Genomic DNA, 26,080 nt, shown 5'->3' on the forward strand with positions numbered 1-26,080 from the left:
ATGTCTTCACTTAGACTGTTCCAAAACCCGCCGAAAAAGTCAGTAGTTGGTGGAATTACGCGGTAGATAATTAAGTTTGCATAATACCCATACAGAAAAGTACTCTTCTCTTTGCATGCCGTCGTTTGCTAAAATCTCATTTCGATATCTCAAATAGTTTATGACATATTAGGAATGTTGTGAATATTTCACTCTGACTTTATCGCTGGCGCGGCGTGATAACAAATGAGCGCCGGCCGGAGTGACCGAGCGCTTCAGTCTGGAACAGCGCGACCGCCACGGTCGCAGGTTCGAATCCTGCCTTGGACATGGATGTGTGTGATGTCCTTAGATTAGTTAGGTTTAAGTAGTTCTAAGTTCTAGGGGACTGATGGCCTCAGAAGTTAAGTCCCATAGTGCTTAGAGCCATAACAAATGAGCGCGCGACATTAAATTAATCTTCTTGACAATGGTGTCGGATAGAGACCTCCACCCAAGCCTACAGAAAAATTCAGTACGTTAGCTAAATTTCATGCGCAGCAACATACTGTATAATATGCACCAAACGCAAAATCATAGCGACCACTGTTATCGATGGCAAACTTTTTCGAATTTAGCGCAGTGTCTTAGTTCCACGTAAATAACACAATAACGATGGCCATTAACGAAATGAACAGCATGAAGCTGACATATAAAGCTATAAGTAACGCAAAAATCAAAATTTTTACAGAATAATTTATGTGAAATCGTGTGAGAAAGATCGCACATCGCGCGCTTCGATTCTATCATCGTCGTCTGGCCGAAAGTGGCAAAGATTGTCGTCCTCTCCTTTGCGTTGGGCGAAAAATTGGGCACAGCGCATCGGTCACCGTAACTTGCGCGGAATCTACGGTGGTATTTCCGTCCAACCAGATTTGCACCATGGCTTTTCAGGCCAGAGCCTTCTCCACAGTTGCGGTGTCCTTTGATGGCCGGAAAACCCATGGCTAAAATATTTGTGGTTGGAAACACAACACTGAAGTCACGGGCTCGCAAAGTCCACGACACCCTTGACGCTGCAGCAGGGAGATGCATGCCACATTGCTGTTCCTGACATCAGTGGACACAGCAGTGGCACATCGTCTTCTTCTCCGGCGGGTGTCGTTCCTGTCTACAGCATCAACGATGACACGTGTGGTTGATCAGAGGAGAACGAAGTTTCTCACATTACATTCATCATCGTCATATTAACCTTGCACCTAGGGTTGCTAATTGATACACAAGCCCATGAAGGCTTTCACGACCGGATGTTTCAGCTGCCGAGAATTCTTCCGGGTTGTATGGCCGTGGTCCATGGAACTCTTCTATCTATGGCGTTTCGTCCAAAGCTACGGTGGACATCTTTGGAAGTGCTCCTGGTTGTGCTGAGCCTTGCCGACTGATGAGTTGGACGTCGAAGAACGGCCTAAATACCGTGAAAGTGGGCGTGGTCTGGATTTCACGTGACAGCAGAGGTAAACCTTGTCAAAGATAAAATGTAACTATCGATCATAGTACTCAAAGATAAAAACTTCTTATCGATTCTGTAGCGCCACTGCCCACATATCGCTGAGTTTCATGGCTTCTTCTTTTCTGTTAAAATTATCTCCATGTTTATATATTTCGATAGCTTATTTTTGCGACGGAATACCTGGACGCAGAGTTAAAACATCTAAAGCAGGCTTTGAGAAGAATGGGTACTGTAGTAAGGAAATAGAGTTTTGCGACCGAATAACGTGAGGCCTAAGGACAACGATAGGTCACAGCGATGGAAGAACACGGTTTCTCTACCCTTCATCAGAAAAGTAACGGATCAAATCGACAAGATTTTATTTGAAACATAACGTTCGACCGATTTTCAGACCAAATAAGAAAATTGGTCTATCACTTCGTTCCTTTAAGGATACACGTCCCCATGTGTCTGCAAGTGGTGTGTCCAAGATTCCGTGTATATGTGGTAGGGTCTACATTGGAACTACAAAGAGAAGTGTGAACACACGGTTGAAGGAACATAAAAGTATTTGCCGACTAGGGAAAACAGACAAATCGGCCGAGGTGGAACATGCTCTTCAATCAGATGATCACGTAGTGAAATTTTCGGAAACTGTAGTTTTATGTACTATGACAAACTACTATCCACGGCTATATAGAGCAGCCATCGAAATATATAAACATGGGGATAATTTTAACGGAATAGAAGAAGCCATGAAACTCAGCGATATATCGACAGTGGCGCTACAGAATCGATGAGAAGTTTATATATTTGACGTATTATGATCTATAGTTATATTTTATCCTTGACAAGGTTTATCTCTGCTATCACGTGAAATCCAGACCACGCCAACTTTCCACGGTATTTAGGGCGTTCTTCGACGTCCGACTCGTCAGTCGGCAAGACTCATCACAACCAGGAGCACCTTCGAAGATGTCCAACGTAGCTTTGGACGAAAAGTCAGGGATAGAAGAGTTCCATGGACCACGGCCATACAACCCGGAAGAATTCTCGGCAGCTGCCACAACACCATCACCTCTTGTTTGCATAACAGCTAATTAGGCCAGCAGCCAACACATACATACATCAGTAAAAGTGTTGCATTATCTTGATATGTCGTGTAGTTCTGTTGATATTGTGACTGTTTCTGACATCGTGTGTAAACATACAGGAAGTGATCGTGAGTGCTACCTACGGGTAAAACGTCCCAATCGAATAGACTGCAGCATTTCATTTAAATGTAAAACATCATTGGGGACGCATTAGAGGTCTTTGGAACAAAAGACTGAACATCCATCACGCCACGAAAGACAACAGCGCACAGAAAGCTTGTAAACTAGCAAATTTGTGCAACATGTGCGCCGGTGTCAAAGTGATGTGGTGCAGACGTGGAATCGGTCCCAACTGACAGGTAGTGTTGAGGACTTGTACCACACAGGCCATCCACTCTCGACAGATGCATAGGATGATTGATATCCACGACTTGTGAGTCAACAGAATCGTGGTCTGAGTGCTCCAGAACTGAATTCGATTTTCGACGAGGCTCAGGTATGTCATGTACCGCAGCAAACTGTTATGAGATGCTTCCATGATGCGCGCATCTCCATTACTGACGACCGCGTCGTTAATCCGGCTGACAGGATTCTATCCGCGGCCGACGCATTCCCCGTCCCGGAAGTGGCGTTTTAACACGCACGTCTATCCGGGCAGGTTATTACTATTATTAGATTTTGTACGCACAAACGTTGGTTTGCCTTTGTTTGTGCTCATATTCCTTTCATTCTACGGCAATTAGAAAAACTGACATAATTTCCTGGAAGAAATTTCTAAATCATTGGTTATTTGTCCATCTCGACTGCTTTTATTTTTTTTTTAAATGATCGATTTCGGTGAACCATCCTCCGATCTGGCTGTATCGGTTACGACAGAAATATCCTGTGACGTAGCATGTAAATTTTGTTGATAAATTAGATAGTTTACCCTCGTAACCGTTACAATCAGACCTGAGGATGGTTCATATCGAACCGGTCATTTTAAAAATTTAAAGCAATCAAGACAGAGAATAAAAAACTTGTTCTAGTGCCAATACCTAATTTTTCACTTGGCGCTAAGCCGTCCAGTCCTTTCTTTGAGATTTTTTCCTCCTGGCAGATTGCCCTTCGGATCGGAAACTTTGTTTCGAAAAATTTCCCGATTCTGTATGGCTTGTAATGAGGTGACTGCCAGTTTTACATTTTTCATCTCAGTCAATTTCCTCGTCTGTTTCTGAGTACTGCAGTCATACAATACATCTGTCTGTTCAGTGAATTAGTCTACATTCGTTCCCTTCCTACATCCATTAAACTGTAATCTGTGTATGTAAATCTGTATCTGTAAAAGTCTTTGCTGTTGTATCTTTTAATTTACTATTAGTAAAAACCAAACTTTTACGAATTTTGCCGGCCGGGGTAGCCGAGCGGTTCTAGGCGCTACAGTCTGGAATCGCGCGACCGCTTCGGTCGCAAGTTCGAATCCTGCCTCGGGCATGGATGTGTGTGATGTCCTTAGGTTAGTTAGGTTTAAGTAGTTATAAGTTCTAGAGGACTGATGACTTCAGACGTTAAGTCCCATAGTGCTCAGAGCCATTTGAACCATTTTTTATCCATTCTGGCCTCTGAATTTTCAGTATAAATTTTGTTCTGTGTGTAAAGTTTGTTACACCAATTCAAAATATGTTGAATGTGTTGCAGTGCAAAGTAGTAGTCTTACTCAATGGTAAATTTGAAATGCTTTGGCTCTGTGTGTCTAGAGACACATTTATTGTTTTAGATACATAGGGTGAAAAAAAAGAAAAAGCCGCACTTTGCGGTGGGCATGCGATTCCTCATCCCAATTGAAGATAAAAGGATATGTAGGAAAACCTAGTCCCATCAATAGGTTTAGTAGAAACACGGTTTAAGAAACGAGGCTCTGGCTACGTTGCGACTGCAGTGCAGCATGGCCAATAACAAGCATGAACTTGGCATCATCCCGGAGCTGTCTCATTAGCTCAGGGAGACAAAGCAATGCAGCGGGAAAAGACATAAAGACTCGCTGACGTTCGAATCGCGTTCACGCCATACGTTTTTATTTTTCATTTAAAGCATCAAATTTTATCCAGTTTATACATACAATGAAAAATGTGGTATCTTGTGTATTTCCTTCTAATACTGTTACCTATATTTAGGCAATAAGACGTAACGTGAAATTCTTACAGACCTAAACGACTACTCTACGGTCGCAAGTTCGAATCCTGCCACGAGCATGGATATTTGTGATGTCCTTAGGTTAGTTAGGTTTAAGTAGTTATAAGTTCTAGGGGGCTGATGACCTCAGCTGTTCAGTCCCACAGTGCTCAGAGCCATTTGAACCTAAACGACTACTAGGAAATAACAGGGGATCCAGTATTCAATTAGATAAACTAGATTGCTCATTATGCTAAGCACAATAGTTCTATTCTCTACATTTGACGTCTAGGGTTATCTTCACTGAGCCGGCTCGTACACGTACGAGCAACGTTCACTTTAGAGAAGATGCTCAAAGCATCTACCTTGCATTGGTAAACACTTTGCTACTCGCTGGATCATACTTTACTGGACCCTAAGCAACAGTGCCCCATCCACAATTGCCTAAGTGACATGCACGCGAACTATTAGGTCATGTATCTCCGTGGGTGGAGTACTACAAACTTGTGTCCCCATAAACAAAAATTTAGTAGGTTAAGGTCCGGGGAACGTGGAGGTCAGAATACTGGACCTCCACAACCAATCCATTTCCCTAGAAACGCTTCATTTACACAGTTACGTACATTCATTCCAAAGTGTGGCGCTGCACCATCATACGGAAACCATAGGTGTCGCCGAAGATCAAGTGGCATGTTTTCTAAAGCATTACACAAATTATTGTAAAGAAACGTACGATACAGGGGCGCACTCAATTTGTCCAGCAATAGGAAGCGCTCAATAGCACTCCTCCTCCGATTCCAGCACACAGTTTTATGCCACCGCGTGCCTGAAAGCCAGGCTCACTGTTGAGTGTGAGTTGTGTTCCGACCAATGACAGCTGTTGTGGAGGCCGACAATTCGTCAGTTCACATCACGTTATTTATAAAATGTTCGTTATCTCCTGCTTGCTGCGAAAGCCATTGACAGAACTGTATTCGTCAAATGCGGTTTTCTGGCCGTAGGTGTTGAGTTAACGTGTAAGAACCCCTGCAATAACAAGGGTACTTCGCTGAGGTGATTGGTGAACGCTTTCAAGAATCATGTCCTATGTTAGTTGTGTACGTCTAGTCCTTGGACGAACCCTGTCCATCATTTGTGGACGAATGTCACCGGTTTCCCAAAGGCGTTGTTCCAGGCGACGAAAAATATTCTTATCGGGATGCCACCTTTGGGGGTACCGTGCAAAATACAAGAGCAGCAGCAGCTGCTCCAGCATTTTGGTTATCGGATGCACCCAGCATCAGTAGCATTTTGACGTATTCATCGTTTGCGTAATATATCGGGAAGCCGCTCTACAAGTAGTTGTCAAAACCAGTTACAGTAGGGCTCTGCGCGATTAGCACACACATGCATACAGTTTACGCTACTACCAAGTGACAAAACAAAGTCCTGCTGATAAACGAGGATAACTAGGGAACGGACGTCTAAGAAATACAAGAGGAAGCGGCCGAGGATTCGAAACATTGCTCCACGGTGTATGCGGGTTTGATGTCCCCTGCAGTATTCAGTTAACTCGACGGGAGGTTAGGTACTATGGGGTGCTATACCTTCCTCTGTAAATCCCGATGCGCTGTACGATGCAACAGTGTTGCCAGCTCCCAGTTTTCATACATGTGTTTTGAAAATGCACCCGATCTGTTTTTGCTGCATGAACTTTAATCTGGATGAGGAATCACATGCCCACCTCCGAGTGATGCATTTTTTCTTCACACTGTATAGGTCACAACAGCCTTGCCGCAGTGGATACACTGGTTCCCGTGCGATCACCGAAGTTAAGCGCTGTCGGGCGTGCCTAGCACTTGGATGGGTGACCATCCAGGCCGCCATGCCCTGTTGCCATTTTTCGGGGTGCACTCATCCTCGTGATGCCAATTGAGGAGCTACTCGACCGAATAGTAGTGGCTCTGGTCACAGAAAACCATTATAACGACCTGGGGAGCAGTGTGATGACCACACGCCCCTCCTATCTGCATCCTCAACTGAGGATGACACGGCGGTCGGATGGTCCCGATGGGCCACTTGTCGCCTGAAGACGGAGTGCTGTATTAGTGCGTTGCTATGGTGTTCTGATTTTTATATTTTGCAACAGACTCCACTATTGTTTCTTTCATTATCATTTTCCTTAGTGATTTCACTTAGACAATTGCGTTGTTTAACTGATTGATCGCGCCGTATTATTTTTTTATAAATATTCCTTTTGGCAGAAGTATTACTTATGTCCGGTCTTTTCAAATGTAACATACATTTCTGTTAATTTTGCAGCCTCTTCAAAGTGTTCAACTTGTTATGGAACTGCTGTAACGTTACGAGTGATTGTTGTTGAAAGGAAGGAAGGAAGGAAGGAAGGAAGTAGGGTTATGATTTAACACCCCATCGACGATGACGTCATTACAGATGGAGGAGGATAAAAGATGTGGAAACTGGTGGAGTCTGTTTTCATCCGGGCTTTGCTTTAAGCGACGAAGGGAAATCAGGGAAGACCTCAATCTGGGTAGCAGGACATTCATTTCAAACGCTGTCCTTCCGAAGACGAGTTCTCCGTCTTAGCACTACATAAGCTCGCTTGTTGAAGATCGTTAAATCGCAAGCAAAGGTAGGAGAGCGTATCTCTATGACTTCCTCGGAGAAACGGATTACGTGTACTGGAGGGAGATGTCGCTATCTTATTCCTATTTTCATTGAGAACAGTTTTGAAATGTCTCTCGAGAAATGTTATAATCTGATGTGTAACATAGGAGAGCATATCTCTATGACTTTCTCAGAGAAACGGCTTACGAGTACTGGAGGGAGATAATCTCATCTTATTCCTGTTTTCATCGAGAACAGTTTTGAAATGTCTCTCGAGAAATGTTATAATCTGATGTGTAACATATCGTTTCCAGTCATGTCAAGGGGATGTCCTCTTGGGATTCGGGCTCTTGAGCCGTTTTCCGGTGGAAGGGAGCTCTACCTAGCCTGAAGCTGACGGTTTCGACTTTCGAAATTAGTTTCAGCGGTTTGTCTTAGGGGCTGGTAAGTCTCTCATGAAGGTAGGTGTTTTCGAGTGCCTCTTCGAAATAAAATACCGAAATATCAAACCACGAAGAAGTGCTATTAGTGGGAGCAGGAAATAGCCAATGTAAGTGCCTGCAACTGATTCGGAGCAAACTGGATGAGAAGGCTCTGAAAGCTTAAATAATGTCGTGGAGCTACTTGCAGCTCGCGAAAGCCAGGGAGTCTAGTGGCAGCCCTCGCGGCTGTAGGATCACGTCACATGGCCTCTGGAGTGCAGGTGGTGTTTTAGGCTTTCCACTACCGTTGGGACATACGCGTTACACGGCAGCATATCAGAGAACCAGTGGGGATACATCGTATGTTATTGAACTGTATCACTGTCCCATTGTGGCGGGGAAGCCTGCTTACGGTTTGCAGAGTTCTTATTGTTACAGAATGCACCTGTAGGTAACGGTGCCCACAATGAGCACTTGTAATGAGAGTTAAAAACTATAGAGATGCCCTGTACACTTATGTGATCCTGTTCCCAGAATGTCTTGTAGTTTTGGTGGAGTTGTCTTCTGAATGCCAGGCGCCATTTCTGCGCATTGGAAAATAAAACGGCAGGAAATGTATTTTTGACATAGTTAATTTCACCACTACGTTAGTTACAATAATCGTGGATTAGTCTTTCACTCAGAAAAAAAGGTTTAATGTCTTTTACAATTTTGCTGTAAGATAGTGCTCGTTTATGAACAACAATACGGAAAGCCCACTAGAGTTTTTAGTGAGCTCACATGCTTGAATGACGAATTCTGCTTAGTAGCTTTTTAATTTTGTAGGCGAGTGTGGCACTTTAGAGAGCATTAATGTACTCACTAGGAAGAAACTTTGTACCACAGTGTGTAGCTGTTAGTCACCTGGAGATGATGGGTAAAAAAGATGCTTGAGACGGTGTATTGGCTGTTAACGGTATATATCTTCCTTCTAAAGGTCGGATCTCGAAATACAGTTAGGTACTAAGGAGTATGCATTATTGCTTTTGGATATAAAGAATGTTTTACTCTGTACTGCAGGTCAAAGCGAGGCAGGCGACCTTTGTGCAGACTGGTTATAATATTGAATTAATTTGGGCCCCACAATAAGCATTTTGTACTTAAGCTTCAGAGGAATGCGTTAGTATGACGCGTCATACATCGGTGAAAGTGCGTAAAGTTCGGCAGTGGCAACGAATGACCTCTTACAACGCTCGAGAGCTCGACGTAAACCTAATTAATGTAGGTACATTATCGATGGGAAGAGATGGAACTTAAAATAAATTCTTCTTCGTTGATCCAGTCTGTGTCGCCTGGCCACCAAGAGCTGTTGCACGACGATTTGATTCACGGATCCAGTTATATGACTGCTTCCGTGTATTGCGATTTTAGACTATGACGAGTGGGGTCTGAAGATGGCATCAAACTGGTAGCACATGGAAGTACATAAAATAAAACAAATTTCTACAATACATACGGCTGTTGGTAAATTATTACATCAAGAATTGAAAATAAATTGGTTTCTTTCTGCTTTTAATGGGCATTCTTTCGAATATGCCACATTTGTTACTCCATCTTACATTGCCGGATACTTTCTCTAGGTCCACCAATTGCGGAGAGTAAACGAACCTGTAGCCAGCGGCGGCAGTGATCCGGGCGCACGGGCGGCGCCGTGAAGCGCCGAGTCTCGCCGAACAGCTCGCGCAGGTCGGCGCAGGACTGCGAGGGGAACCCCCTGGCGGCCGCGTCGCCGCCGTCGAGGTGGCGAGCAGGCGCAGCGTCCCCGTCCTCGGTTCCCGCGTCGGCCGCCGGCGGCGCGCTGCGCGCCCTCTTGCGCGACGCCGCCTCCTCCTCGCGCTGCGGCTGGCGCGGCCGCTCCTCGCTGACGCTGCGGCTGGGCGGCGGCTCCGGCGGCAGGCCGGCGCCGCCCCACGGCGACGCGCGCTCCTCCGCCTCCGGCTCGTGGCGCGTCACCGCCCTAGCGTCCCGCCTGCGCGCCGCGGAGCGCGCCGCCGCCGTCTCCGCGTCCAGCCTCGCCTCGCCTCTGCCCTTGTCCCTGTCCGGCACGTGGATGACGGTGCGCGCCGACGCCTCCGAGCTGGCGCTCCCGGTCTCCGCCTCCGCCTCCGCCTCCGCCTCGGTCTCGCTGGCGGAGGCGCGCTGGCTGCGCGCCCACTCGCGCACGGCGCGCTGCTGGCCGCGCGGCGCCAGCACCAGCAGGAAGTCGCCGTTCTTGGCGCGGCCGCCGCCGGCCTCTTCCTCGGCGGCGGACACGTCCAGCGAGTAGCAGGTGCGCGGCGACGTGGCGTCGGTGGGGCTGGGGGAGCGCGCGCCGCGGCGCCGGTCGGCCGCCTCGCGGCTCAGGCTCAGCGACAGCCGGCGCTTCTCCGCCTCCGACAGCGACGGCAGCGCCGCCAGCGACTCCGACTTGCCGCGGCGCGCCTCGCTCCTCTGGCGCAGCACGGGGTCCATCAGCTGCTCCTGCCCGATGGCCGAGTTGCGGCGTACCTGCCACACCACGTCCGGCGATGAGCCACTGCTTACGCTTATTTGCTTTCCAGTGGAGACTCGATTAACCGGACTAATTGTTATTGTAAGTCATTCACATATCCGGACAACTGAATGTATGAAGCAAAGCGATTTTTATACTCCTTTTGTCAGAAAAGTTCCAGGGCAGGTTTTTTTATTTCTAAGTTGCAATAATAAAAAGGAACAAAGTTAGCTTTTATGTTACCTGGTATGTGTGCATCCTTGAAATAACCTCGCCCACGTCCCCGCGGAAATTCTCTATATGACAGGGCTGTGCTTTTCAACACACTGTTTGGGTTCTTGGATTAGATGCTGACTGTGAACAACAACTGAACATTAAGCTCCACGATAAGCTCGAGAAAACCCCCATTTAAACGTGGATAATGATTAAGCATGCATATTCAGGCGAGGCACTTTCAAGAAGTCGTGTTTTCGAGTGGCACAAAAGGTTACGTGAAGGCAGAGATTCAGTGCAAGACGATCCAAGAGCTGGTCGCCCGTCTGCAACACATACCGATGCAAACGTGGGGCGTGTAAGGCAGTTATTGCAAGAAGACTGCCATGTCCATATGCGTGCAGTATCAGAACAACTTTATTTTAATCTTGATACGCACCGTAAGATTTCACATGAAGAGTAAGGGAAACGAAAACTTTATGCAAAACTCGTCCCTAACAGATTAACAGAAAGAGGAAAGACGAAGAATTTCTGCTGAACTACTGGATGGAGTCAGATGTGTTCCCACATTTCTGACAAGGACTAGCTATGAAAGTTGGTGTTACCAGTATAACCCTCAAACGAAGTGTCGAAGTGCTGAATGGCTGTCCTGGGTCACCATCCTCGAAAAAAGCCAAAACGACGATTTTCGAGAACAAAGGTAATGTTGATCGCATTCTTTGATACTAAAGGATCAGTTCACCATCAGTATGTTCCTCCAGGACAAACAGTGAACCAAACTCTTTACATCGAAGTGTGGAAACGTTTGTCACGACCAATTCTACGTCGCCAACCTGATATGTGGTAGTCTCACGAATGGTTCTTACAGTATGACAGTGCAAGACCACTCACTGCACTGTTACCGCGTACCTGGCCAGATATTCTGTTTTTGCTTTCCCATGTCCGCCATATTCGCCTAACGTCTCGCCTTCCTATTTACCTTGTTTCCGCGAGTGAAATGGCAATTGAAAGGAAAGCTTCATTAAGATATCGCAGACATCCAACCGGCTGTGAGAAATGAGCTTACAAGCATTGCAGTTGACAATTTCCCTGCTTGCATCCAAAAGGTAATATATACACAACCTGTCCCGGAACTTTTCTTACAAAGGGAATATTATAAACTATAGAAACAACTTAAATCACCTGCGAATGGTTGTCTTTTACTTATGTTGTTATAAGGTTATTTTCCTAACGTTAATAAATAATTTTAGGTGCCTATTCAAAACAATAAAAACAAATTAAATTTACTAAAATGAACAAAATTCAATATTTATTAAGACATCAGAGACACATTTTCATGCGTCCAGATTTTCTTAAAATTACTAAAATACTAAAACCCTTACCCTCGAGCAGACGCGCCTATGTATAAAGCGCATCAACCACAAATAAAACTGTCTTCTGATTTTGTCCGTTATAAATGGTTATAAAATGACTTTCTTTTAATAATATGAACATTTATATATGTGTTTGGAGAGAGAGAGAGAGAGAGAGAGAGAGAGAGAGAGAGAGAGAGAGAGAGAGAGATTGATTTTTTATTGAGTTTTTTACGTTAAGTCGTAACTGGTACCTGAATTTTGGTTGCTGCCACCTTGAATGATTGGCCGTATTGCGGATAGCTTTGAGCCCAAGTTATCGTAGCTTTTCATATCTAAGGGCCACTGTTGTAAGTAACTAAGATCAAATAGCAATCTGCTTTTAGCGAGAAAAGGAGAGTGCTTAGCACACAAACTTCCTTCAAACTACACGTCCTGCTACAACAAAATTGGTCAGTGAAGTTCAGCACCATAAATTCTGTCGACTGATAGACGGAGACGACAATGAAGTTCAACTCCATTTCCAAAAACAAGATATTTCTATTCTTCAATTCAAGAAAATTTGTATACATAAATGTTTGGCAACTCTTACACATACTTTACTCGGTTTTATCACTAAAATATCAATTTTCATTAAATGTAACAAAACGTTCTGAGAAACGGCTTAGCAACACGTCCGCTTTCCACAAGATACAGATTAACAGCTTTCTCTTTTTTTTTAATAAATCAATTGTCTTTCTTTTTAGAGTCCATACTCGAAGATTAACAACTACTATAGTTACGATGATTGCGCGCTAAAGAGTTTGTTGCTGTCCCGCTGCGCTTCACTTCAAGTACTTTTTGAATCAAATTTACATTTACTGTATTTACATAAATTACTGAGATCATCAGAATAAAATCAGACACAAATTAGTTTTAAAAAAAAGGGGCAGTGAAGCTCACTTAACATTACACAGTCACGATTTTCTTTTCATTCATACTGTTCACGATGCGTTTCCGGAAATGATTCCCATTTTCAAGTGTGTACTTCTTGGTACTACGCTGTGATTATGTAATGTTTTCATTTTTTGAGTTTCTGCTTTCTTTCGTTTACTTTACTGAATATACACTACTGGCCATTAAAATTGCTACACCAACAAGAAATGCAGATGATAAGCTGGTATTCACTGGACAAATATATTATACTAGAAATGACATGTGATTACATTTTCACGCAATTTGGGTGCATAGATCCTGAGAAATCTGTACCCAGAACAACCACCTCTGGCCGTAATAACGACCTTGATACGCCTGGGCATTGAGTCAAACAGAGCTTGGATAACGTGTACAGGTGCAGCTGCCCATGCAGCTTCAACACGATACCACAGTTCATCAAGAGTAGTGACTGGCGTATTGTGACGAGCCAGTTGCACGGCCACCATTGATCAGACGTTTTCAGTTGGTGAGAGATCTGGGTAAGGTGCTGGCCAGGGCAGCAGTCGAACTTTTTGTGTATCCAGAAAGGCCCGTACAGGACCTGCAACATGCGGTCGTGCATTATCCTGCTGAAATGTAGGGTTTCGCAGGTATTGAATGAAGGGTAGAGCCAGGGGTCGTAACACATCTGAAATGTAACGTCCACTGTTCAGAGTGCCGTGAATGCGAACAAGAGGTGATCAAGACATGTAACCAATAGCACAACATTCCATCATGCCCGGTGGTAGGCCAGTATGGCGATGACGAATACACGCTTCCAATGTGCGTTCACCGCGATGTCGCCAAACACGGATGCGTCCATCATGATGCTGTAAACAGAACCTGGATTAATCCGAAAAAATTCGTGCACCCAGGTTCATCGTTGAGTACACCATCACAGGCGCTGCTGTGTGTGATGCAGCGTCAAGGGTAATCGCAGCCATGGTCTCCGTGCTGATAGTCCACGCTGCTGCAAACGTCGTCGAACTGTTAGTGCAGATGGTTGTTGTCTTGCAAACGTCCCCATCTGCTGACTCAGGGATCGAGACTTGGCTGCACGATCCGTCACAGCCATTTGGATAAGATGCCTGTCATCTCAACTGCTAGTGATACGAGGCCGTTGGGATCCAGCACGGCGTTCCGTATTGTCCTCCTGAACCGACCGATTTTATATTCCGCTAACAGTCACTGGATCTCGAGCAACGCGAGCAGCAATGTCGTGATACGTTAAACCGCAATCCCAACAGTCAACAATGCGACCTTTATCGAAGTCGGAAACGTGATGATACGCATTTCTCCTCCTTACACGAGGCATCACAACAACGTTTCACCAGGCAACGCCGGTCAACTGCTGTTTGTGCATGAGAAATCGGTTGGAATCTTTCCTCATGTCAGCACGTTGTATGTGTCGCCACCGGCGCCAACCTTGTGTGAATGCTCTGAAAAGCTAATCACTTGCATATCACAGCATCTTCTGCCTGTCGGTTAAATTTCGCGTCTGCAGCACGTCATCTTCGTGAGGTAGCAATTATCATGGGAAGTAGTGTATAAGAAACGAAACTTTTAGTTAGTTACCGATTTTTATATGTAGTTAGTGGCGAAATCCGGAAGAACATGTACTTAGAGTTTTGCTATGGACCATTTGTACAGAGTCTGACTCAAGTTAAACACGTTTTCAGCATGAGTGAGACAATGGGACTACTTGGAATGAGAAGTGCCGTTACCTGCAGGCGCTGGCGCCTCGTAGGGGAAGCGGCCGCGGGTTCGTCGCCGCCGTAGATCTCCGTGAGCTGCGTCTTGAGCGCGGCCACCTGCTCCACGGAGAGGCTGCTCCAGAGGCGGCTGCCGATGCCCTCGTAGTGGCGGCGGCCGAGAGCGGGCGGCGGGGACCGCGAGCCGGCGGCGCCGCAGTGTCGGGCGTCGACGACGGCGCGGCCGCGGTGCGAGCCGGCCACCGAGCTGAGGCTGCCCGCCAGGTGGAGCACGGAGGCGCCGCGCCACAGCGGCTTGTACACGTCGCGCGCCAGCTCGAGCTCGCGCCGGCGCGCCGCCGACGGCGGCCGCGGCGACTCGCCGGCCTCGAGCACGGCGTGGCGCAGGTCGTCGACGGAGCGCTCCTTGCAGCGCAGGCCGCGGTCGGGCCGCCAGCGCAGGCGCTCCGCGTCGGCGGCGGCGAACAGCAGGCCGCGGTCGCGCTGCGCGGCGCGCAGGCTGCTGCGCAGGCGGCGCAGCTCCTCGTCGGCGCGCTCTGCCGCGCGCAGCCGCCGCCAGCGCTCCACGTCGACGACGAGCGAGCCGGCCGGCAGCCGAGCGTGCGCGCGCACGTCGCCCGCCGACGTGGCGCGCTCCAGCTGGCCCAGCCGCTCCAGGCTGCAGTAGAAGCTGCGCAGCTCGCGGAAGCGCGCCGACCGCTGCGACGAGTGCAGCAGCTCGGCCACGTAGGCCGGGTAGTCGGCCAGCGACGCGGAGCTGGCCGCGCGCGACAGCGGGGCGGCCCCGTGCGCGCGGCGCGCCTCCGCGTCCCCCGCGCTGTGCGTGCGCGCCTGGCGCGGCCTGGGCCCGGTGGGGCCCTCCACCACAGGCGGCGGGCCCGGCGCCTTGGCGCTGCGGATCCTGCGGCTCGACGGGGAGCGCGTGGGCGACGCCGGCGCCGGCGGGGACCTGGCCGCTACCGACACCCAGCTGGCCGTCGACGAGCTGGTGGCGGGCGGCGGCTCGCTCTTGCTCCTCCTCTCCTTCAACTGAACAGACACCACAGAGTGTACAATTAGCTGTAATTTTCTACGAACATCTCACCTATGCAAAAAATAAACTCTTGCTGTTGTTATTGTTGTGGTCTTCAGTCCTGAGACTGCTTTGATGCAGCTCTCCATGCTACTCTATCCTGTCCAAGTTTCTCCATCTCCCATACCTACCTCAACCTACATCCTTCGGATCTGCTTAGTGGATTCATCTCTCGGTCTCCCTCTACAATTTTTACCCTCCAAGGTGCCCTCCAATAGTAAATTGCAGATCCCTTGATGCCTCAGAACATGTCCTACCAACCGATCCCTTCTCCTAGTCAAGTTGTGCCACAAACTCCTCTTCTCCCCAATTCTATTCAATACCTCCTCATTAGTTATGTGATCTACCCATCTAATTTTCAGCATTCTTCTGTAGCACCACATTTCGAAAGCTTCTATTCTCTTCTAGTCTAAACTATTTATCGTCTACATTTCACTTCCATACATGGCTACACTCTACACAAATACTTTCAGAAACGACTTCCTGACACTTAAATCTATACTCGATGGTAACAAATTTCTCTTCTTCAGAAACGCTTTCCTTGCCATTGCCAGTCTACATTTTATATCCTCTCTACTTCAACCTTCATCAGTTATTTTGCTCCCCAAATAGCAAAACTCTTTTACTACTTTAAGTGCCTCATTAGCTAATCTAATTCCCTCAGCATCACTCGACTTAATTCGATTACATTCCATTATCCTCATTTTGCTTTTGTTGATGTTCATCTTATATCCTCCCCCCATGAATCACAGACCCTGTCGTTGGGCTTCAGACTAGGACCACGCGGCTGCTACGGTCACAGGTTCGAATCCTGCCTCGAGCATGGATCTGTGTGATGTCCTTCGGTTAGTTAGGTTTAAGTCGTTCTAAGTTCTAGGGGACTGATGACCTCAGAAGTTAAGTCCTATAGTGCTCAGAGCCACTTGAACCTTGCCTTCGGTGTGGAGGCTTGAGTGCCTCAGCGATACAGATAGCCGTACCGTAGGTGCAACCACAGCGGAGGGGTATCTGTTAAGAGGCCAGACAAACGTGTGGTTCCTGAAGAGGGGCAGCAGCCTTTTCAGTAGTTGCAGGGGCAACAGTCTGGATGATTGACTGATCTGGACTTGTAACACTAACCAAAATGGCCTTGCTGTGCAGGTATTGTGAACAGCTGAAAGCAAGGGCAAACTACAGCCATTTCCTGAGGGCATGCAGCTACACACAGCATAGGACTTGGAAGAGAAAAAATAAACTGTTGGTCCAAAAAGCTCCGCATATAACTATAGTAACTGCATTGCCAGCTCGAACTAACAACTGTAAACTGTAGATTTGCATTCCACCAGTTATTTGTGACCTGACAGTGTTAAATAGCGGAAGAGCAGCTGTAGAGTGTCCATACATTGTTGTGTCACATATGGTAAAGGAACAACATTTCTAAATTAGGACTTGGAGATATTCTCCAAAGTATTTCGAAGAACAGAAAAACATGTGCAGAGTTCCAGAAAGAGATTTTCACTCTGCAGCTGAGTGTGTATTGATACGAAACTTCCTGGCAAATTAAAACTGTGTGCCGGACCAAGACTCAAACTCGGGAGCTTTGCCTATTGTGGGCAAGTTCTCTACCGTCTGAGCTACCCGAGCACGACTCACGCCCTGTCCTCACAGCTGTAATTCCGCCAGTACCTGGCCACCTACCTTCCAAACTTCACAGAAGCTCTCCTGCGATCTTTGCAGAACTAGCACTCCTGAAAAAAAAGGATATTGCGAAGACATGGCTTAGCCAAACCCTGGGGGATGTTTCCAGAATGAGATTTTCACTCTGCAGCGGAGTGTACGTTGATATGAAACTTCCTGGCAGATTAAAACTGTGTGCCGGACCGAGCCTCGAACTCGGGACCTCTGCCTTTCGTGGATTCGCAGGAAAGCTGCTGTGAAATTTTGAAGGTAGGAGACGAGGTACTAGAGGAATTAAAGCTGTGAGGACGGGGCGTGAGTCGTGCTTAGGTAGCTCAGATGGTAGAGCACTTGCCCGCAAAAGACAAAGGTCCTGAGTTCGAGTCTCAGTCCGGTACACAGTTTTAATCTGTCAGGAAGTTCCATGTGCAGAGTTTCTCTCACATAACTTGATTCCTGAAAACATATAACAATGCGTGGATGCCTGCTAAGGCTTGCCTGAAATGCTAAATGTGGGAAACTGATACTCAAAAAACGAGACTTGACCTACTGAATAGGAATCTAACACTAAATGACGAAGTGCAGAAATTCACACAAAGGATCACCACTTTGATGACATAACTGACATTCAAGACAATGTCAGTTGTGATTTTAGTAACACCCCATAGAAAAGTTTTCTTGAGAGTTTCTCACGGTATAAGAATGTTACGTGCATTGTTCTCAAGTGTGGGGAGACTATGTAGACCACCAAAAGCATTAAAACCACTATTTTAATTTTCCTCTATTTTTTTATTCATCCGGTTCCAAAACATTCTGAACTCACAAAGCACTGTTGTCACATGTAGAAAGACTTCCACTAGCTTCTACAATCTTAAAAACTTTCGAAACATCTTTCTACAGGGTCTGAAATGCAAACACATGCCATCACTCTATCTATTGAATCTCCACTATTGAAAAGTAATCTAACAAGGCATAACTAGTGAGAACACTAGACAGAACTACAAGTACTTGTGCTCATTACTTCTGCAAGTTAGTTTACTTGTGGCTAGACAAACTGTGTGACTACTGTAAGCCATGACTGATTCACCAGATCCTCATTGCACATGCACCATAGCATGGAAACAGCTACCATGCATTCTTTGCACAACTAACAGCCCTCTTAATTTTGAGATGAAGCTGAAGCTATTCCTCATGTCACCCCCACAACATTTCCCCAAAAATTAATGTAAGAGGGCATACTCAAAGTAATGCCCCCAAATTTTTTGTGTGAATACTCTCCGAGCCTTTTAAATAAAATATACTTTACCAACAGTCTACATCTTTATTCTTCATGCCTACACATTTATTTGTCAATATAGTCATGCTGGGAATGAACACTTTTTCCAGTGGGAGACCAGTTTGCTAACACAGTCACTGCAGACGGTTTGACTTTGTTGATGGGGCCAAAACCTCACCTTTGCTTGCACCACTTCATCATTATGAAAGAATCCATCCCTGGTAACTGAGTGCTCAGTGCGACAGAATGTCAATCCTAAGGGCCCGGGTTTGATTCCCGGCTCGATCAGAGAATTTCTCCGTTCAGGGACTGTTGTTGTGTTGTCCTAATCATCATCATTTCATACCTATCGACGCGCAAGTCGCCGAAGTGACCTGTGGGGTAAATAAGAATGTGCCTGGATGAAACACTCCTAGAGCAGTCTTCTTTTCGCCGCACAGAGGGTTGGTTGCTTGTTGTTATGGTGCACAATAGTGCAGGGATGTGATTTTGAACATTCCTTCTAGTTGTATTCGATGTGTCTCACATCATTGACTTGTCTTCATCTCCAAAATGGAAAGTAATGTCACCACTTGTTTTTATACGCTTCTGTTATTGCCTGTGTTTCTGAGCCATTTGTAAAAACTGGTCATAAAAGGGAGTAGTTGTTATTCTTGTAATTAGAGAATTCTTCAGCATGTCTAAGTTCACATAACAAGGTGTACTGCCTGCTTGTATCTTGTTTCTAATACATTGTTTCACATTATTATCACTGGCTAAAGGAACATGTAGGTAATGGAAGTAGCTGACACCTTTAAAAGCTTTATCAATGGCTTTCAGGTCACCTGGTCTCGTTGTAGCCTTAGACTTGGACATTTCTGTGTATGCTTTCTTGTTTTAATACAGAACGAGGGCAATTTTTCCTACTTCTGCTTCCCTTACTTCATACAATTCTGTAACAATGTTCATATTTCTTGCCACAGTTACATCATTAAAATAGTAAAACATTTTAATGTAGTATACCATAACATATAGTGGAATCTCGTTTATTGATCCACATTAATCCAGACCACTGCTTCACACAGATTTTTTTTTAAACGTCTAATCACTGAACAGTATAAAATACTCCAAAAGTAATAGTGGCAACAATCGACGATAGTAATTATTAAATTCAAATTCGGCCAAACCACACATGGATCCTGGCAGAGTGTCAGTTCACAAGTTAACACTGAGCTGTACAGTAATGGATTGCCCCTGTTTGTTGAGAGTGTAAAACATCATAGATATGCCCATTGACAAGATGCACTGCATACGATCGATAGGCGAATTGTTGAAAAACACTGTTGATGTTGGTGTTTGAACTTCAATGGTGCTAGACGGGAAAAATAACCAGAACAAAGCGAGGCTTTTGCTTCAAAATTATAACGCAAAAGCAAAGAATGCCATGCTCAAGACGCACTTTTCATGTGGCATAAGAGGGATAATTTCAAGGCACATATTGCAGGGGAAAAAATAGGATTACACAAGAAATTTTCTAATCGTAGTTCTAACTTCACACATAGCCAGTGTTGGTTAGTAATGTAGAAAGAGTGATGTGGAATATGCCGGCTATCAGAGACAGACGAAGTTGGTGTTCAGTGTAAAGAAAATGTGAAAAATTTTGTTAAAAAATGTTCAAATGTGTGTGAAATCTTATGGGACTTCACTGCTAAGGCCATCAGCCCCTAAGCTTACCCACTACTTAAACTAAATTATCCTAAGGACAAACATACACACCCATGCCAGAGGGAGAACTCGAACCTCTGCTGGGACCAGCCGCACAAAAAATTTTGTAATTTTTGTGTTTATGAGAAAATAAATATACTGTGTACGTCTACGAAATTTAACATGTGTCATTCCAATATTTTCCTATGGACCAACCTAGTCCAGATAGATGAGGTTCCACTGTACTGGGAATGCAGTGCAAGTTCACAAATCAAAAGTTTGGTTACCTCGGCAGCAACATCTGGGCTGACTCCGCGCGAAGAAGCCAGCGAGCCGAACATGGCGCGCCTCTCGCTGACGACGCCAGTGCCGGCTGCAGAGGCAGCTGCGATGCGCGGGAAGTAACAGAAGGGCTTCCCGGGCGCGCGCTGCGGCGACGGGCTTGCGGAGCGCGAGGCAGCGCTGAGCTCGCGGTCCAGGCTGCGGAACTTGGACTCGGTGACGGGGCGGCGCTGCGACAGGTAGACGCTGAGCAGGCCCAGCGACGGCTCCGCGCGCGGAGCAGCCTGGCGGCGGGGACCGCGCGCCGCGCGCTCGCAGAAGAGGCGCGCGCGCTCCAGCACCGACGAGTGCGCGCGCTGCGCGCTGCCCGCCGACGGCGCGGGCGACGGCGCGTCGCGCAGCAGCAGGTGCCGGAAGAACGTGTCCGACCGGCCCGGCGCCGAAACCGACGCCTCCTCGTCGCTGCCGCCGAACTGCGACGCCGGCTCGTCGTCGAGCGCGCTCAGGTCCGCCACTGTCGCCGACCTGGACGCCACCGACAACTCCTTGCGGCTCTTGCGCTCATCTGAAGAGCTCGGTGGCGACTTCTTCTTCCTCCCGGGCGGCCTCTCCTGCTTCTTCGCCGCCACCCCTTTCTTCGGCGCCTCTTCCGCCTTCGTCTTCCTCACGGACTTCTTCTTCGCTTCGGGGGCGGTCCTGGCGGCGGACCGCACCGAAGTGGTGCTCCCGTGCACCTTCCCCGTTTCCAGCTTGGAGACGGACGAGGGCGGGCTGCTCTTGCCCGGCGCTTTCACCTTCTTCTTCACGGAGTCGGACCCCGGCTTCTCCACTTTCTTGGGCCGCGCTTTCCCTTCGTCTCGCAGTGCCAGCGAAGTCCTCGAGGCGGTCCTCTGGGGCGCCGGGGAGACCGAGTCCTTGCGGCGGGCGAGGCTGGACGGCGGGGCACCCACCACGGATATTATCCTGGAGCGGGACCTGTGCAGGGGTCCCGGAGACGGCGAGAGGGAGGTGCCGCGGCCCACCGGGGAGACGCTGGGGCGGCGAGGTGTGGAGGGTGCCGGAGAAGGGGACTTGGAAGTGGACGGCACCGCGGTGCTGGAGGACGAGCGCAGAAGCTCACGCCCTCGTGCGGACATGGCCACTGTGACACGTAAGGACTTGTCGTCTGAGGGCCGTCCGGTATTGCGAGCCGACGCGAACACTGCTGTCGAACTGCGAACCACTGTTCCTGCAGGTCAGAAAGTTAGGAATAAGTGAGATACCCATGATGAATAAGGAATGAGCAAATATTTACTGTTATATGCCTTGGTATGCACCCTAATCTCCTTTAGCCCATTTACATGGTGCTTCCAACAGAGACAGTAGAATTATTTCATTGTTTTCCTAGAATATTGTTTCTCTCAATTTACCAAGCTGGGTTATGCAAGAACACTGTTTATTCTTTTAAACAATCCCATTAAAGTATACTATTCTTTCCATGTCTGCTGTCATGTCTACATAATAAGAAACTTCTCTACTGCTGACTTTAACATAGAGTGAGTCAAGTAAGACGAAACACCCCTTTAATTTTGTGAACGGTTCGAGATATCAAAACCAGTTTTTTTGTAGTTGATAGAGTGCTGAGGGACACCTGATGTTTATTATGAGTAATGCTCTGAACTCTGATATCAACCGAGATATTGAAACAAAAAACATTTTTAATGGAAGCGTAGGCTTTTCATGGCTTCTGTCAATAGCTCCTGGAAACACTATAGCAATGATACAGCGCCTGTTAAGATTGTCGTTGAAACTTTTCGCAAAAGGATCCAAGACATGTACTAAAGTAGGAAAGCAATGCGGCTGGAGTCGGCTATTACGGTGCTAACACCGCCAAACAGAACTCTCACTCCATGCTCTGTCGTAATGTGCACCAAGACAGGCCAACGCTACTAATATAAAACCTCATTTTCTTTATGACATGGATACACGGCCCGCCATGATTTTTGTATACGGAACTACGGCATATACTGACTTCTGGTGCATCACACGGGTATTGTGAAAACTATTTGATATGAGTGTACGTCAGGCACTTTTTCATTTAAACACTCCCCTGTGCTGCTTAGTTGTGAAAGCGGTAACAGAAACGTCGGTCGTTCATACTTAATAAAGATAAACCGCCCCATTCACGAAAAAGCCTTCTTACATCAAAAATAAAATTTCAAAAAATTCTATACGACCTTCGAAATCATGTCCCCCGAGTGCCTGCTGTAGTGAGAGGTGAAGCGAGTGGGATTTATGTCGATCCAAAATGCGACTGACACTCGTCTGGCTGATCTGACATTCACTGGGAATACGTCTCGTGCCACGTGTCAGTTGCAGTCTTCTTCTTCGTCCTCTGACGTTGCAGCTGCCCCTTCGTACTAGTGACCTAACACTTAATTCGTGCACGTGCCTGGAGCGACGATCCGTACCGTTTTGACGGGATTTATTTGACGTTCACCGTATAAAAAAAAGGGTGTCTAACTTCTCACACTGGTTTACACGTCTGTATGCAAGAAATGTTGAAGCATAAATGAGCTGACACAGCTCCTACCAGTTCTCCACTGCAGACAAGTGAATGGTCGAAAGGCTTGATACATCGACGTATCCTGGCATGAGCATGTTTACAATGCAACAGCCGATTCCGATTGACTTGACTTTGAATTTTAAAACATTTCTCGGATTCTTTTGCGAAGAGTTTCAACCCCAAAACTGACAAACATTATATAACTGTTCTTCTCCTTTCAAGCGCTTTCGGATACCATTAAAGTATATCATTGTATTTTAAAAAACCGTACTTGCTTCAATATCTCGATCCATACAAGAGTTAAGACTCCTTATCACGTAGCAGAAGTACGTACCCCTCAGCGTACCATCATTTGCCAAAAACCTCCTTTCGATACCCGGAACTGTTCACGAAATGAAAAGGGTGTTACGAATTGAGTGCCTCACCTGTATATTTAAACATTGTAACAGTTTCTGATATTTCAGTCGGATGCTCTCGGCTTCTTTCTCTTTCTGTGAAAATTGTCTCGCAACTATTCACATTCAAGCAACCCATAGTTTATATACAGACACAGATCTCATTGCATAGACACGATAGGTTGCTCACACAGTAACACAGGTAAGTTCAAGAATTATGCACAACACTCTTCAACTTATTGTAAAATAATGAAAAATGCATACCGAGCTTTTTTACGTCGTTTTAGACCTGAAGAGATCAAGTGTGATCTAAACTAGTTATACCGTATAAAAAATATGTATGTGCATTTTGAGGTCTTGTAGTGTTAATGATTCATATATCACGAACATCGGCGATCAGATGGAGCTCAAGAGGCCTGTCTGCGCAATCCTCTGTTTTGACTCGGCAGGCAGTAATTCAGCTGAGTTTAGAGGTGAGGGGTGAATAGTTTTTGCAACATTCACCCTAGCGTACAACCATGGCCACCGACAAATACATACTTCTGTTAAACAGCTTCAGACGTTTGAACGGGGTCGCATTGTGTGCTTGCGGAAACGACGTATCAACATACTGCTGCAGACGTATCGTCTTGTGTCGCTGCTTTGAGGGGAACATTCCCACTCCTGTAGACGAGGTTGTGAGGTTCTGGACGCCTGAATAGTATATACCCACGTCAAGATCGACGCATTATGGGAGCTGCAGTGGCTGATCGATGATCATCCAGGGACAAAATCTGCGTAAAAGTTGCACTTGCTTTGTCATCCGAGACTTTTGGGAACCATCTGCAGGCAGCACGACTATGATTGCCGCGCGGAGTGACCGCGCGGTTCAAGGCGCTATGAACGGCTTGCGCGGCCCCTCCCGCGGAGGTTCGAGTCCTCCCTCGGGCATGGGTGTGTGTATTGTTCTTAGCATAATTTAGTTTAAGTTAGGTTAAGTAGTGTGTAAGGCTAGGGACTGATGAATTTGTAAATTTGTGGTAAGATCAAGTGGTACCAAACTGCTTAGGTCATCGCTCCCTAAGCTTACATACTACTTAATCTAACTTAAACCAATTTACTCTATGGTCAACACACACATCCATGCCTGGGGGAGGACTCGAACTTCCGACGGAGGGAATTGCGTGGACCGTGACAAGAGGCCTCAGACCGCACGGCTAGGATCCGATGATCTCAGCAGTTTGGTCCCTTAGGAATTCACACACATTTGAACATTTTAATGCGCGGGGTAGCCCTGCGGTCTATGGACGCCTTGTCACGGTTCGCGTGGCTTGCCCCGTCGGAGCTCTGAGCACTATGGGACTTAACATCTGAGGTCATCGGTCCCCTAGAACTTAGAACTACTTAAACCTAACTAACCTAAAGACATCACACACATCCATGCCCGAGGCAGGATTCGAACCTGCGACCGTAGCAGTCGCGCGGTTCCTGTCTGAGCGCCTAGAACCGCTAGACCACCGCGGCCGACTTGCCCCGTCGGAAGTTCGAGTCCTCCCTCGGGCAAGGGTATGTGTGTTGTCCTTAGCGTAAGTTAGTTTAAGTTAGATTAAGTGGAGTGTAAGCCTAGGTACGTATGACCTTGGCAGTTTGGTCCCACAGGAACTTACCACTAAGATTACGTGTACCTCTGGTCAGACTACCACCGATACCATGACACTACGAATCATGGTTACTCTTGTCGTGAGACCGTTGGTTTGAAAGTGGAATAGCGTTCTGTTGTCTTCAGTGATGAGAATAGGTTCTGTCTGTATGCGAGTATGGACGTACACACATATGGCGTAGACCTGGTAAACTGACTATTCCAGAGTGCATTCCCCAACGACAAAAAGGTTCCATCCCAGGCTTCATGGTGTGTTAGTTAAACTCGCGGTCACTGTTGCTGGTTTAGTGTTTCTGCACGGTAAGGTAATCAGTGCAGCTTACACTGCACAGGCTGTTATAACCCTGTGGTACTGGAATTTCTTCGACAGGAAGGTGATATGCTTTTCCAGCAGGACAATGAACATCCGCGTACGCCGCAGAGTGCTCTTCGAGGCTTACAACAACTGCTCTGGCCAGCATCATCACCAGATGTCCCGCCAACTGAACGTGTATGGGACATGAACCGGGAACTACTGGTTCTTCAGGGCCTGCGAGAACAATTGGCGAATTGCAACAAAAGACGCACGGTCCATGCCATTCGGCATGATCGTTTGCATGCGAGAATATGCGCCTGCAATGGCGCTAGAATGAGGGGGAGCGCGGGAGAAGGGAAGGGGGGGAGGGTACATAGGGTATTAATGCGAATGTTTAGGCATCCTTTACTGTGACAAGTTCGTTTAATTTCTTCTGAAATTGTTATCATATACTGCTAAAATGGAACTACCTATCACATCACTTTTCAATAAAGTGACATTGCCCTTGAGAGTGTTTCATTTTCCTCCCGCAGTGTACGAGGACTGGCCCACAAAGACCGGGACTGATTTTTTTCACACTTGTTTATGATTCCATTTCAATGTTTACGTGATCTTTTTCGAGGTGCTCCCCTCCTAGTTGCATGCAATTTTTTGGGCGTCTCTGCGAGTCCTGGAACACACGGCGCAGGCCATTCTTTGTCAAATCCGTGAGAATCGCCTCGCTCTTCTTTAGCACTCCTTCAGAATTCTCCAGTCGGATGAGCCGAGGCTTTGCC

At 46.9% G+C, this 26,080-nt stretch overlaps 1 protein-coding gene across 1 annotated transcript in view; it reads right to left on the bottom strand.

The window, feature by feature from the left end:
- Window positions 1-26,080, bottom strand: part of LOC126287991 (serine/arginine repetitive matrix protein 2-like) — a 44,859-nt gene that overhangs the window by 11,439 nt on the left and 7,340 nt on the right. Inside the window, exons 2-7 of the mRNA XM_049984892.1 lie at window positions 21,099-21,658; window positions 20,436-21,047; window positions 15,303-15,490; window positions 14,474-15,218; window positions 9,924-10,247; window positions 9,369-9,881 (exon numbers count right to left, since the gene is read on the bottom strand). Of these exons, the coding sequence (XP_049840849.1) occupies window positions 9,369-9,881; window positions 9,924-10,247; window positions 14,474-15,218; window positions 15,303-15,490; window positions 20,436-21,047; window positions 21,099-21,658 (2,942 nt within the window). The remainder of the gene's footprint in view (window positions 1-9,368; window positions 9,882-9,923; window positions 10,248-14,473; window positions 15,219-15,302; window positions 15,491-20,435; window positions 21,048-21,098; window positions 21,659-26,080) is intronic.

This window comes from Schistocerca gregaria, chromosome 1 (genome assembly GCF_023897955.1).
Source record: "Schistocerca gregaria isolate iqSchGreg1 chromosome 1, iqSchGreg1.2, whole genome shotgun sequence".
In the NCBI taxonomy this organism is placed as follows: Eukaryota; Metazoa; Arthropoda; class Insecta; order Orthoptera; family Acrididae; genus Schistocerca; species Schistocerca gregaria.